A 13,558-nucleotide genomic window follows, 5' to 3' on the forward strand; every position below is an offset into this window, starting at 1 on the left:
TAAACAATAGAAAATAGAAAATCACCAAACAAACTCAATGAACATGATGTGATTTACAAGGTTCGACGAAGAATTGTCTACATCCATAGGGAGAGAATGATATCACTATTGTGGATAAACATGATTACAATTGCACACAAAGAAGAGCCCACAAATCACCATATATAAATTTGAAATATAAACAAATATGAAAAATCTAATCAATACTATAATTAGATCTCCTAATCAATGTCACAGTTAGATCCCTAACAAATGTTGTAATTCAAGCCAATCAAAGCTTTCATAATAAATGTTGAATTAGATATAAAGATATTTCCATAATGAGGAGTGGGTGGACAAAATTACCCAAAGAGTCATTATTATTAATTAAAATTACTATTTGAGAATGGACAATTGCCCACCCTCAACCGTTCACTATTTGAGAATAGCTAGCTTACTCTCTCACTATTAAGGGTATGCATTATATTCTTAGATGTTAGAATAAAAAAAGTGAACCGAATCACTGTCACAAAATTATAAAGTATGAAACACAAGCTTGACTTCATGTGAATGTGATGATGAATGTTGGAGATACACTGAAAAGTAATGATGGTCATCAGGTGCTTAAATAATAGCGGTCTAGTGCTAGTAGTCGAGCAATAATGTTAGCTGTCGGATGATAATGGTTGAGATAAGACAATTGGACGACAAAATGAGCTATGTCTGTAAATAAATGGTGGTTGGACATGACAGTTATGTTTGAACAGTAATTGAGATTGATTATCGCCAATATCAGATTTTGGCAAGGCTTTGGAGTTCTTTACATCTCTAAGCTTTCTGCCCATTCAGATCTTTTTCATGTGAACAATACGTGTATTTATAATTTTCTGGGATAGACAATTTGATAAATTAAGCCGAAATTTCAAAGCACTCTATCAGACAACCTATAATGAGTATTTTGATCGTAAGCCATTCATTATAAATTTAATTATCTTAATGATTAAAAACACGAGTGATCATAGGCTTGTTAGATTCCTCTCGTCGAGATACTCATTTTGACTGTACGCACTCAAAATTCATAGATCATTTTATCCATCCATTAATATCATAAAAATTTTTAACTGTACTTAAAATGCTTGATTCGAGCACATTTTGACTCAAATTGAAATACTTTTGGCATTGCTATGCTCGTATCATCAAGCATTCAATTCAGTCATAAATTTATTGAAATAATAATTTAGACTCTCTTAAAATAAATTTAAAAAAAATACAATTTAGATGCTACATCAAGATTCATGCTTGCTCATCTGATCAAATTAATATTAAATATGAATAATTTTTTTTAGCTTTAAAAAACTCAAGCTTAACTAAATTATGACTTTATAATAAATTAAATTTATTTAAATCTCAACACATTTACTACTTCAAATTTAGGCAATATATCTATAGTTCAACCCAACATCATGTTTCATGTGAATTAAAAAATGCCGAAATAAAGAATAGATTTTTCAGCACAACAAAAGCGTGGACATGAAAGGCCATAAAATATCACAGTTATCAACTTCGATTAGAACACCATGAAATGCACCCTTTAGTTCCTTTCATAAAATTAAAAAGATGAAAATGATAGGCATTCAATAATACTTTATAAATAAGACTTAGACTTCGTTTGGGGCGGCTTTTTTACTGCTTCTTGAAACAGCTTTTTAGTATAAAAATTAAAACTTTTGTACTAGAAAGTTGCTTCAAAAAGCAGTAAAAAAGCCGTCCCAAACGAAGCCTTAGGCGTTGTTTGAGATGGCTTTCTTACTACTTCTTAAAACAGTTATTTTTTCAAAATTTTTAAATTAAAAAATTGCTTTATAGTTTACTCATGCACTTTTACTATTCACAATCATAAAACCGAATGATTTTATGTGTCCGGACTCTGTCATAATAATCTCTCTATTTAAAGACCCTCTACGGTTTCAGTTTGTACAAAAAGATCAAAAAATGGCTCTTCCTACGAATCACTCGCTCCTTCTTCCAGCACTGCTCAAAGGTTCTAAGACCTCCATCAATCCTTCCTTCACTATCTCTCCTAAGTCGCCTCTGACCATCTCTGAGACCTTCTCCAGGTTGAAGAAACAAAGAAAAGTACTCTCTCTCTCTCTCTCTATCTCTCTATATATACATGGAAAAAATTATATTAAAATGATATATTTGAACGTAAATTTCAATGTTTTTGATTAGGTTGGATTCATACCTTACATCACTGCTGGAGATCCGGATTTATGTACGACAGAGAAAGCATTGAGATTGTTGAGCTCCTGCGGTGCAGATCTCATTGAAGTGGGCTTGCCTTACCCTGATCCCATCTTAGATGGTCCGGTGATTCAGGTACTTGATCATACAATCATACTGTAATATGTTCTTCGCTTCTCAATTGATTGGAGTCTTCTATTTTGGATGGAAAAGAAGAAATATTAGCAGTGGAATTTAAGATTTTTTCTATAACAATAGCTTAGTTACCATTGTAAGGCTTTTTCCACGTTAAAAAAGTTGCAAGTAATCAAATTTAAGAAAATAAAATAAAAATCACTTGCGTAACAGCTTCCACTACAGGATTTTCCAAAAATCTGTCAAAAATTCGAATTTTTTGTTAGGATTTTCGATGAAATTTAAAATTTTCTGACAAGTAACTATAATTAAATTAAATGTTATTAAACTAAAATAAATAAGTAGTTTTAATAATTATTGTTATGTTAGATTAATTAATTAACTAATTAAAAAATATTGTTAAATAGTTTAAAAAAAACTATTAAATCAAATTAACTAATTTAATAATTTATTGTCAAATTAAATTAAATTGATTAAATTAAGTATTGTTAAACTAAATTAAATAAATAGTTTTTATAATTATTATTATGTTAAATTAATTTATTCAAATTAATTAATTAGCTAATATAATAAATATTGTTAAATTAATTTCCACCATAATTTTAAATTAATTACTTTGATCTTTCAAAAATATTAATATTAATATTTAATTAATTATTAATTTTAATATTTTGTATACTATAATATAAATAAAAATAGTAAAACTTAGAATAGATTTTTTCCTACAACATGATGGTTTTATCTGCACTTCTTAGGGGAAGCTTGAATCCTTACTATATTTGTTCTTATTAGGTGTCGGATGAGCTGTTAAACTAATTATTGGCTATTACAATTACTGCTTCTGCTCATGCTACATTGTTCTACTGTTTTTCTTACTAAGATTTCGTTTGGGACTGCTTTCTCACTGCTTCTTAAAGCAGTTTTCTACTACAAAATTTTTGTACTAGAAAGCTGCTTTAAGAAACAGTGAGAAAGCCGTCCCAATCGAAGCCTAACTCTTTGGCATAGATGTGTGAAATTAAGACTTTATTTGAGGAACAGTTTTCTTACCTCTTCTTAAAATAATATTTTTTTGTACTAAAAATTGTTTTGAAAAGTAGTAAGAAAGCTATCCCAAATAAAGTCTAAAAATCCAATCAACGAAATCGCAATTACTTTGTAACATTTTGATTTAATTAAAAAAAATCATGTGAACTAACCAGACAAACTTTGCTTAATTTTCTAATTTTTTTCACAATTTGTAGGCTTCTACAATTCGGGCATTGACCAATGGGGTCAATTTTCAGGCCATTATTTCAATGCTAGGAAAGGTATTGTCCACTCAACTAGTAGCTCTATTAGTGCTAATCCAATGATTTTGAAAGGGCAATGAACAAGAACTTCTAAGGATTTGTTTGGGACGATTTTTTTCCTAGTTATTAAAACAGTTTTTTTAATTTTTGTACTAAAAAAGCTGCTTTAAAATAACTGTTGGTCTTACACTTGTAGGGTTGATTGCTGATAGGCTCACCGAAAGATTAGTTACACCGCTATGCACCTCCTAAGAGATGACAGCGGGTAGATACCCCGTTACTAATAAGTTTTTTTTTTTAATCTCCTATGCAGGTAGTTCCTGAACTATCATGTCCAATCATTTTGTTTTCCTATTATAATCAGATAATGAAAATTAATCAAGAAAGTTTCATGTCTGCTTTGAATTATGGAGGCATTCAAGGTAATCTTTTTTTTTTTTACATTAGATTACCTTCCAATCTTGATAGGTATTTTATTTTCACCGCTTTAAATTTAGTCAGGGTTTTCAAATGGAGTGATCTATTCAGAAAATTTGTGAAGTTCAGAGACCTAATGAAGTTCCTTTCTGTATAAGGCTTCGTTTGGGACAACTTTTTTATTGCTTCTTAAAATAGCTTTTTATAAGAAAAAAAAAACGATTTAAGAAATAGTAAGAAAACCGTTCCAAACGAAGCCTATGGTGATGCCTTAGTTTGTATATTTGTTTATTGTATTTGTAAGATTCATCTTGTTGTAATGAAACACTTTTTTATTTACACACAAGAAATAATCCTTCTTTTTTTTTGTTAATCAATATCCACAATTGGCAAATACCCTCATAGTTGTATGGATTCACATCCATACCCCTATGAGGGCTTGGATTCTCTTGAGTCACTGGATAGGGTAAATTGAATTTTAGAGCTATTTACTATTATTGTAACAAAAAAAAAAGAAATTTGAAGTTCCAAACCCAAATATTTCAAACTTTTTCTTGCAGAAAATACTTTATTTAGGTATCCATGCACTACAAACTAAGTAAAAAATAATTTTTTTTTTTTTTTTATTATTTTTTTATCAGGACTTATTGTGCCAGACCTTCCTTTTGAGGACATTGGGAGTTTAAAGAAGAGGGCTAATAAGAAGAATATTGATTTGGTATCCCTTTGATATATCTTTTAATCATCAAATCAAATTGATTCTCCAATATAAACGTACTTTTCCTCATTACTTATCTATGACCCTTTTTTTTTTTTAATTGATAAATCAAGATTTTCTACAAGCATTCATTGCAAAAAGAACAAAATAAATAAATAAAAAATAAATAAAGATTCGCTAAATAATAGAAATGTTAAAAGAAAGGTAAATGTTTCGTTTGGGACACTTTCTTATTGCTTCTAATTAAAGCAGCTTCCTAGTACAAAAATTAAAAATTTTGAACTAAAAAATTGCTTTAAGAAGCATTAAGAAAGCCGTCCCAAACCAGCCAGAAGTTAAAATAATAGTTTCCATCAAAACAAAAACTAAATTAAGGCTTTGTTTGGGACGGTTTTCTTACTGCTTCTTAAAGCAGCTTTTTAATACAAAAATTTTAAGCTGTTTTAGGAAGGAGTAAAAAATCATCACAAACGAAGCCTACGAGTTAATGAGTACATAAATAAATTTCCTTCCTGAACTAACACAAACTGAAACATTAAAATTTTATGAATAAGTGGATATGGGCTATTTCTTAAACACTAATTCTTTAGTATGGCATATTTTTAATTATGTTGAAGCATTAAATTCTATTGATACAGGTCCTATTAGCTGCACCAACTACTTCAAATTATCGACTGAAAGCCATTGTTGATGCTAGTGATGGTTTTCTCTACCTTGTAAGTCCATTTGATGGCATTCAAACGTAATCTCCATATGCAGCTTACATTTCACATCCCACTTAAACAGTTAAATATAATGTCTAACAATGAATCATTATTATAATATCATAAAAAATGCTATTATTTTTAGCAATTCAGATAATTTAGATCAAAGGTCAGATATCTAGCACCTTAAATTTCAGCAATTTTCAAATGAAGTAGTTAACCATCTAGGTTAGGGGTGCAAACGAGTTGAGTCGAGCTCGAGCTAGGGGGTGTTCGAGTAGAGCTCGACAGCCAAATATCAAGCTCGAGCTCAACTCGTCTCACGAAACGAGTCGAATTGAGCGGCTCGTAGAGCTCCTTCCCGACCTGCGTCGTTCGCGAATCTCGCTCGTCATCCCAAGCTACATCAACCGTCATCCCGTCGTCGAAGCTGCAAGCTCGTCCTCCCAAGCTAAGCCACGAGCTCCGTCGAAGCCTGCTCCCGCCTGTGAATCCCGCTCCCTCCCGACTATGAAATCTGATTCCCGAAACCCGCTCCTACCTGCGTCGTCTTCTCTTACGCGAGCTACTCGACGAGCTCTCGAGTCAAGCAACAGAGTGTTCGAACTCTGGCTCGTTAAGCATTCGAGCTCAAAATTTTGTTCGAGCTCGACTCGTCGAGCCCAAGCTAGCTCGCGAGCAGGCTTGACTCGGTTGCACCCCTAATCTAGGTAAAATAGGAACAAAATAAAGATAAATTAACTAGGTCATTTATTTTCTTTGTACAGAGGGATATTGCATGGTTTTTCATGAATACTGGTTGAATATTAATTTCATGTCTAAATAGGTTAGCACAACTGGAGTTACAGGTGCTCGTTCAAATTTGAATTCACAAGTACAATTTCGATTGGAAGAACTTAAAAAGGTAAATACAATAATGCTTGGGTTTTCTATTTTTTTTTTTCTAACGTTCATCATTTACTTTCCAAAACAAAGCAATCAATGTCAAATAATGTTACTATTCATACTTCTTCAAGGGGCACTTAACATACAATAAGACTTCTAATTACCATAACCTTGTTGGGTTGACAGTTTCTGACTCGTCGAGCTCCTTCCAAACCTGCGTTGTCCACAAATCCCGCTCGTTGTCCCAAGTTATGTCGACTGTCGTCCTATTGTAGAAGCCGCAAGCTCGTCCTCCCAAGCCGCAAGCTCCATCGAAGCCTGCTCCCGCCTACGAATCCCGCTTCCTCCCGCCTACGAAATCTGATTCCCGAATCCCGCTCCAGGCTGCGAATCCCGCTCCCGTCTGCGTCGTCTTCTCTTACGCGAACTAGTCAACGGCCTCTCGAGTCATCAACGGAGTGTTCGAACTTGGGCTCGTTAAGCCTTCGAGCTTGATATATAAGCTTGACTCGTCGAGCCCGAGCCGGCTTAACTCGGTTGCACCCCTAATCTAGGTAAAATAGAAACAAAATAAAGATAAATTAATTGGGTCATATATTTTCTTTGTACAGAGGGATATTGCATGGTTTTTCATGAATACTGGTTGAATATTAATTTCATGTCTAAATAGGTTAGCACAAATGGAGTTACAGGTTCTCGCTCAAATTTGAATTCACAAGTACAATTTCGATTGGAAGAACTTAAAAAGGTAAATACAATAATGCTTGGGTTTTCTATTTTTTTTTTTTCTAACGTTCATCATTTACTTTCCAAAACAAAGCAATCAATGTCAAATAATTTTACTATTCATACTTCTTCAAGGGGCACTTAACATACAATAAGACTTCTAATTACCATAACCTTGTTGGGTTGACAGTTTCTGATATTATTGAAATGATATATGTTCAAATTGATACTCAGGCTTCGTTTTAGACAACTTTTTTATAGTTTTCTTAAGCAACTTTTCAGTACAAAAATTTGTTGAACTAAAAATTTGTATACTCGAAAGCGGTTTTAAAAAGCAGCACGAAAGTTCTCCCAAACAAAGCCTCAATTTGTTTTAAAATTAAGGCTTCGTTTGGGACAGCTTTCTTCCTGCTTCTTAAAGAGTATTCGTTTGGGACGGCTTTCTTCCTGCTTCTTAAAGCAGTTTTCTAGTACAAAAGTTCTAATTTTTGTACTTGAAAGCTGCTTTAAGAAGCAGGAAGAAAGCCATCCCGAACAAAGCCTAAGTCAATTTTAAAATGGATACTAGTATGGGTTTTAAGCTCTAGAATGTCACATATTAAGTTTAGAATGTAATGGAGAATAGAACATCTAACGTTCCATCCACACATCTCAGGAAACCTCAAAACCCATAGCAGTTGGATTTGGAATATCAAAACCAGAACATGTAAAGCAGGTTTGCATATGCTACTGAATGAAATAATTGTGCTTTTCATATTTCAAACCTTAGCTTTCGTCTAAGGTTTAATAAATTTTGCAGCTATCAATATGGGGAGCAAATGGTGTGATTGTGGGCAGTGCCATTGTCAAGCTATTAGGAGAAAGTAAATCCTCTGAAGAAGGATTAAGACTTGTGGAGACGTTTACAAAATCCTTAACTTCTGCACTACCTTGAAAACCAATTTAATCAAATTATATTCTATTTTTAGTTATTTTTTGCTAATAAATCGTTTGTAAGAAAAAGTATTTATCAAATAAATCATGATTTTTCAAATGCTTCTGATTCTTCAATGCAATTTCATTAGCTATTTGCATTGCTGCAACAAGTCTAAATTATGTATTTTAAATTGTAATCCTCAAAATTCTACTTTGTAGAAGCATTTGCTCATATCTACAATCATAATCCTTCTTAGAAATAGGAACTCCATCAAAAATGGTCAGCAGTTATTAAGAAAATTTAATAGTCGGCCTCTTGAATTGAAGTCTTTAACCAAAAAACTTTTGGTAACAATGCACAATAAATATTTCAATATTAAGGGGGTTTTTTGGGGTAGTTGCAGCTATCTCTAAAAGTAGTTATAGAACTGTGGTGAAAAGGTATAATTTTTTAAAGTTTTTGTTGGTATTATATATAGGGTCTGTTTGGTAGTACCCAAGATTTGATTTTAGTAGGATTTCGTAAATTCTCTAAATATGGATTTCGTAAATCTTGAAAATTGTTTGGTAACTTTCATTATAAGTCCTATCAAATCTTATGTGACTGTTTGGCTATAGAGCGGATTTAATGAGCGGACTCTTCCTCTCGAGCCAATGGAATTCAGAAATCCGGCAAAAAACAGGATTTCAAAAATCTTGGATTTAGCATGAAAAGACAGAATTTTCCGTCTAGGGCGGCTTTCATTTGCCGTGAGAATTGGTTTTGCATTTTAGGCTGAAAGTTCTAGGTTAAAAAAAGTGATAGATATCTGAGAAGTAAAGCTATAAAAATGTTGCCCCAAATGGATCATAAATATGTGAATTAAAAATGGGAGAAAGGGGCTTCCAACAACAGGTGATGACCTAGGCATAATGAATGTATAAAACAAGATAATTCCTTTTCTATTAATGTCTCAATCATCTGATCCTAAGAGGTGATTCATATTAGACTCCAGAAATCCCACTAAAATAGCTTCTCACATGAAGTCCAAGTTATTAAGCTATGCATCCAACATCCATATGAGGAAATAATTACGCTGTTATCCAACAGTTTTCATGCTTTCAGAACCCTAAACCCTAAACCTAAATCATATTTCTATTGCCAAATCTACATTTACCGTTGCCCACGCATACGCTTACAATTGCTCACAGTTTGTCCCAAAAACAATTACTCACAGTTAAGCCAGCAAAATCCGAACCCTTATACCATAAATCATTATATATAAATATGAGAAGTTTAAAAAGGGCTGGCGGAGCTCAAAACCAATATTGAGTTATAGCTGGGAAGATACCTCAACAAAGCTCCGTGAACTCCCTCTTGCCGGCGATGGCAGTGTTCTTTGGTTGCAATAGTTGATCACTTGATTGATCGAGAGAGAGCGAGAGAGTCCACCGCGAAATCAGAGATGCCTCTCCGGTCTCATCCATGCCGTTCGGCAACAACGGAGGCGGCGTTTCATGCCTCTTAACCAAAACCACTTGGAGTTTCGAATTTATAGGCCTCACAATACAGTAATTTAAAAAATATGCCGGTTTTGTTTTTTAAGAAAAATAGTTGAAATTTATTTTCTAATAAAAATATCACTATTTTAATCTCGGGTTATTTATTTAAAATTCATGACAATTATATTAATTTATGAAAAACTTGAACATGTTTTAAATGAGATTTAAATATGTTGTGATTTGGTGCAGTTTATAGCTTTATATTAGATTGTTTCTTAGGTCATGATATTCTAATGATTTTATTCCTCTATAAATAAAGAGGTTGTAATTTGATAGAAGATTAAGCTACTTGAATTTTATTTTTTTGGTATGATTAGGGATGTCAAAATAGGTCTGAAGGTCGAGTTCGGGTCGAACCTGGAGCTAACCTGGGTTCAAACTGGTTGACCCTAACCTTGCTCGGTTTTGTAAGCGGGTCGAAACTTCAAACCCAAACCTGAATTGACATGATAACCGGATTTTCCCAGGTCGAGTGAGAACGCGCAGTTCTCCGGGTGCAGATGCATCACGCGAGATGAGTGTAGAAGTGGTGAAATGGTCGTGGGGGAGCAAGCGAGCTAGGGCGCGGGAGCAGTGGAGCAAACGAGAGGGAGTGGGCTTGATGCGGGCGCAACCTAGCTACAGACGTCTCATGCGTCTAACACGAGATGACGGAAAGGCGAGTGTTTCCAGTTGCCTGCGCGAGTGTGCGCCTGTGCGGGACGGCGAGAGAGTCCAGGTGCTAACCCGACTGCAGGATGGAGGGGCCTCGTGAGCACAAGCTCGGCCAGTGGCTTGCGCGGTCACGAGCGCAACAATGGCGAATCTGGGTCACGGGCGTGGAGCAGGAGGTCGGATTTGTGTCAATCCATGTCACTTTCGGGATTTCTTGTCAACCCAACCCAATTTTTGAAACATGTCGGTTTGTTGAACCCAAACCCACCCGTATGACAAACGAGTTGACTCTAACATGAAATTTCCGGATCATGTTCGTGTCAGATTTTCCAGGCCGTGTTAAATATTGACACCCCTTGCTCTGATATACACTCTTCCTTTCTTCCCTCCCCCCCTCTCTCTCTCTCTCTCTCATTCAAGAACTCAAGAAAACCCAACAAAATAAAATTTGAACAAGTTTCAAATACGTTGTGAATAAGATTTGGCACAAAATTTTCTACAAATTTTTCATGAATGATAGGGTTGGATGGTTACACGCCAAAATTTTTCAGGAGTTGTGTTCCCATTGTAGCTAATGTTTGATATTTTACTTACATTGAGAATCTTAAAACAATATTTTATTTCTTTGATTTCCACGATATTAATGAATCTCCCATGATGATAGAATTCAGTGATGGATCTTCTTGTGTGAGAGCATGCTTCCCAATCAACATCCCAAAAGCTTTAAGCCTTTAAGATGCAAAAGAGATTTAGCTGAGAAAAAATAGTCTTTTATCCCTATATGAATTTTAAGCATGGGCGAAACTACGTTGATTTGAGAGCGGCAATTGCACATCCTCAAAATTGTGTTTTACTTAATAAGGAGAGAAAATTTGAAAAATTTATCCCTCCTAAAAAAATGTTTCTGCACAATCTTGAAGAGTTTTTTCCCGTCCGATCCAATTCACACAGGCCCAACCACTCATTATTTCGTGTCAGCCCATGGCAATTGGCAAATCACCGCTTGCCCGTCGCTGCACCGCTTGCCCGCCGCTGCCCCGTCAGCCCGTGGCAAATCCCACTCCTGCCCGGCTGCCCCACTTGCCCCCGTGTTTGCATCATGCCATCATGCCCATCACGTGAAAATAGGCAGGGCAGCAGACTGCATATCCCGAGGACCCGAGCCAGTGTCCAGGCCCGCATGAGGGCTTGCCGGCTGCTGCGTCCAAGCCAGCGCCCGCGTGAGGGCTTGCCGGCTACCGCATCCAGGCCAGCGCCTGCGTCCAGGACCTCCAGGAGTTTGGCAGCCTCGCATGTTGGCACCCACTTTCGGGTCGTGTCAGGTTGACCCGAACCCGAAGCGGGTCGGTTCGGGATGACCCAAACTGTATCGGGTCAGTTCCGGGTTCGATCCGACCCATGACCAGAAATTGACACCCCTAGTGCTTAGGATTGAGCCAATAATTGGCTCAACATATGAAAAACTAATGTGTGAAGGAATGTGGTGGGGTCCTTAATTGCCACATTGAACCAAATAAAGAATTAGTTTTGGCACCTTTTTTTTCTTAGTCAACGAAGAAACATGAGAAAGTTAATTTTTAGTTAAATCATTTATATCGAAGTGTAACATATCCTCAGTTCTTCTTGAGGACTTTTACTAAAGAGTTAGGAAGAAGTGATCCTTTTCATTACCATCTATTGCTTGTTCATTTAAAATCTGATTGACGATGGCTGATTTTGCCACAAAGTATGCCTAGAAAGATTTTGCCACAACCTTATAATCTGACCAGAAAAATTTGAGTTGACCCGTTTAATAAACGGGTTGGATTCGGGATACAATTTTTGACCGGTTTGAAGAATCGGATCGGATTCGGGTCAACCCGCTATCCCGACTTTGACCCGCTTATCTCTGTCTGCCGATTTTACTTAATAGCCCACCTCCGTAATTATATGCTCTACCTCGCACACCACCACGAGATCCCAGGGAGCATTCGATCCCTCCTAGGGGTGTAAGTGAGCTGAGCTGGCCCGTGAGCCGACACGAGCTCGACTCGTTTATGGGCTCGCGAGCCGAGCTTATCGAGCTCACGAGTTGAGCTCAAGCTCGAGTTCAAGCTCGTTTAGTAAACGAGCTTGAGTTCGAGCTTGAGTCGGCTCGAATAAATATTAATATTTTTAAAATAATTTTATTTAATTTATTAAATTTAAATATTAAAAAAATTAATAAAACCACATAAGTTTTATTTAAATGTTAAACATTTCATATTTTTTTTTCTAAATTTTGACTAAATTTTAAAAATTCCGCTTTAGTTTTAAAAATCCCGCCTAATTTTAAAAATTCCCGCCCATGGCTTGCGAGCCGTCTCGAGCGCCCGACCTCGAGTTCGAGCTCGCTTTCCAACTAACGAGCCGAGCTCGATAAGGGCCTAAATTCGACTCGACTGAGACTCATTGGGAAGAAAGCTTTTCTACATCTTCCATATCCAATTCCTAGCTCCAGTTCCAGAATTTTCATCCGACAAGGACTTGCCAGCATTGTGTGTCGCCAAAAACCACCCATTCTGCCATTCAGAAGAGATCATATCTGGAAATCTCAGTTACCTCATCGGGCTATCCATCGGTAACTCCGCCAACACGAGAAGCAACCTCGTGTGGATACCGCGTCAGGCTTCAGTCGGACGGAGACTTGGATGTGAAGGGGGTCTCGTTCGCTGAACAGGGTTGAGAAACGGGAATCGCAGAGTTGCTGGGACTGTGCGGGATTGGAGATGGCCATTGCAGATACAGCGATCCCCATCGCCTGATTCCAATTATTGTAATCATCACCAGTGAAGGCTTATGAGAGGAGCAGAATCCCAAGACAAGGAGAATGATGGATGTAAAAGAGGCTGAGATGATCATCAACCCGCAAGCTCGAGGGGTCCAAGCTCAAAGATTCCATGGTTTTCTGTTGTAAGCCTAAAATTAAAATACCTTACTAAATTTAATAGTTAATAGGGGATCAACATCCATTGTACAGTAAAAAATATAGTGATAAGAACCAAAAGGGGGAGTGATTCTTAACAAGAGAAAGAACATGAGCAATAATCATATGAAAGAATGTCAATAGGAAGATTCTCGTAATGATAGAAATCATCAACAGGTAGCTTGTGACTTAGAAGAAGATGATGAAATTTCTTTAATGTCCTTTACTTGCAAATTTTATAATGCTCAATGCATTATATGAATCTAGATTAAAACTGCATAATGAAGCTATAATGTGGATGTTCTTATTCAATTAAAGAATAAAATAATAATATTAGATCACATAATAGTATTGAACAAATTAATAATAAATACAGATTTCATTAACACATTCTTACCATCAG

At 35.8% G+C, this 13,558-nt stretch overlaps 1 protein-coding gene across 2 annotated transcripts; it reads left to right on the top strand.

Moving 5' to 3' along the window:
• Nucleotides 1-1,904: 1,904 nt before the first annotated feature.
• LOC110109238 (tryptophan synthase alpha chain-like) lies at nt 1,905-8,138 on the top strand. 2 transcript variants are annotated; one of them, XM_020840206.2, is made up of 9 exons: nt 1,905-2,115; nt 2,212-2,358; nt 3,603-3,668; nt 3,964-4,072; nt 4,709-4,785; nt 5,424-5,501; nt 6,316-6,393; nt 7,756-7,815; nt 7,900-8,138. In XM_020840206.2, the coding sequence occupies exons 1-9, from the start codon at nt 1,972-1,974 to the stop codon at nt 8,032-8,034; spliced, it is 894 nt and encodes a 297-aa protein (XP_020695865.1). In that variant the 5' UTR covers nt 1,905-1,971; the 3' UTR covers nt 8,035-8,138. The 2 variants fall into 2 exon arrangements, with proteins under 2 accessions (XP_020695865.1, XP_020695864.1); XM_020840205.2 differs by lacking the exon at nt 6,316-6,393 and adding an exon at nt 7,045-7,122.
• The last annotated feature ends 5,420 nt before the right edge of the window (nt 8,139-13,558 follow it).

The sequence above is a fragment of the Dendrobium catenatum genome, unplaced genomic scaffold (genome assembly GCF_001605985.2).
Source record: "Dendrobium catenatum unplaced genomic scaffold, ASM160598v2 fragScaff_scaffold_1520, whole genome shotgun sequence".
Taxonomy (NCBI): domain Eukaryota; kingdom Viridiplantae; phylum Streptophyta; class Magnoliopsida; order Asparagales; family Orchidaceae; genus Dendrobium; species Dendrobium catenatum.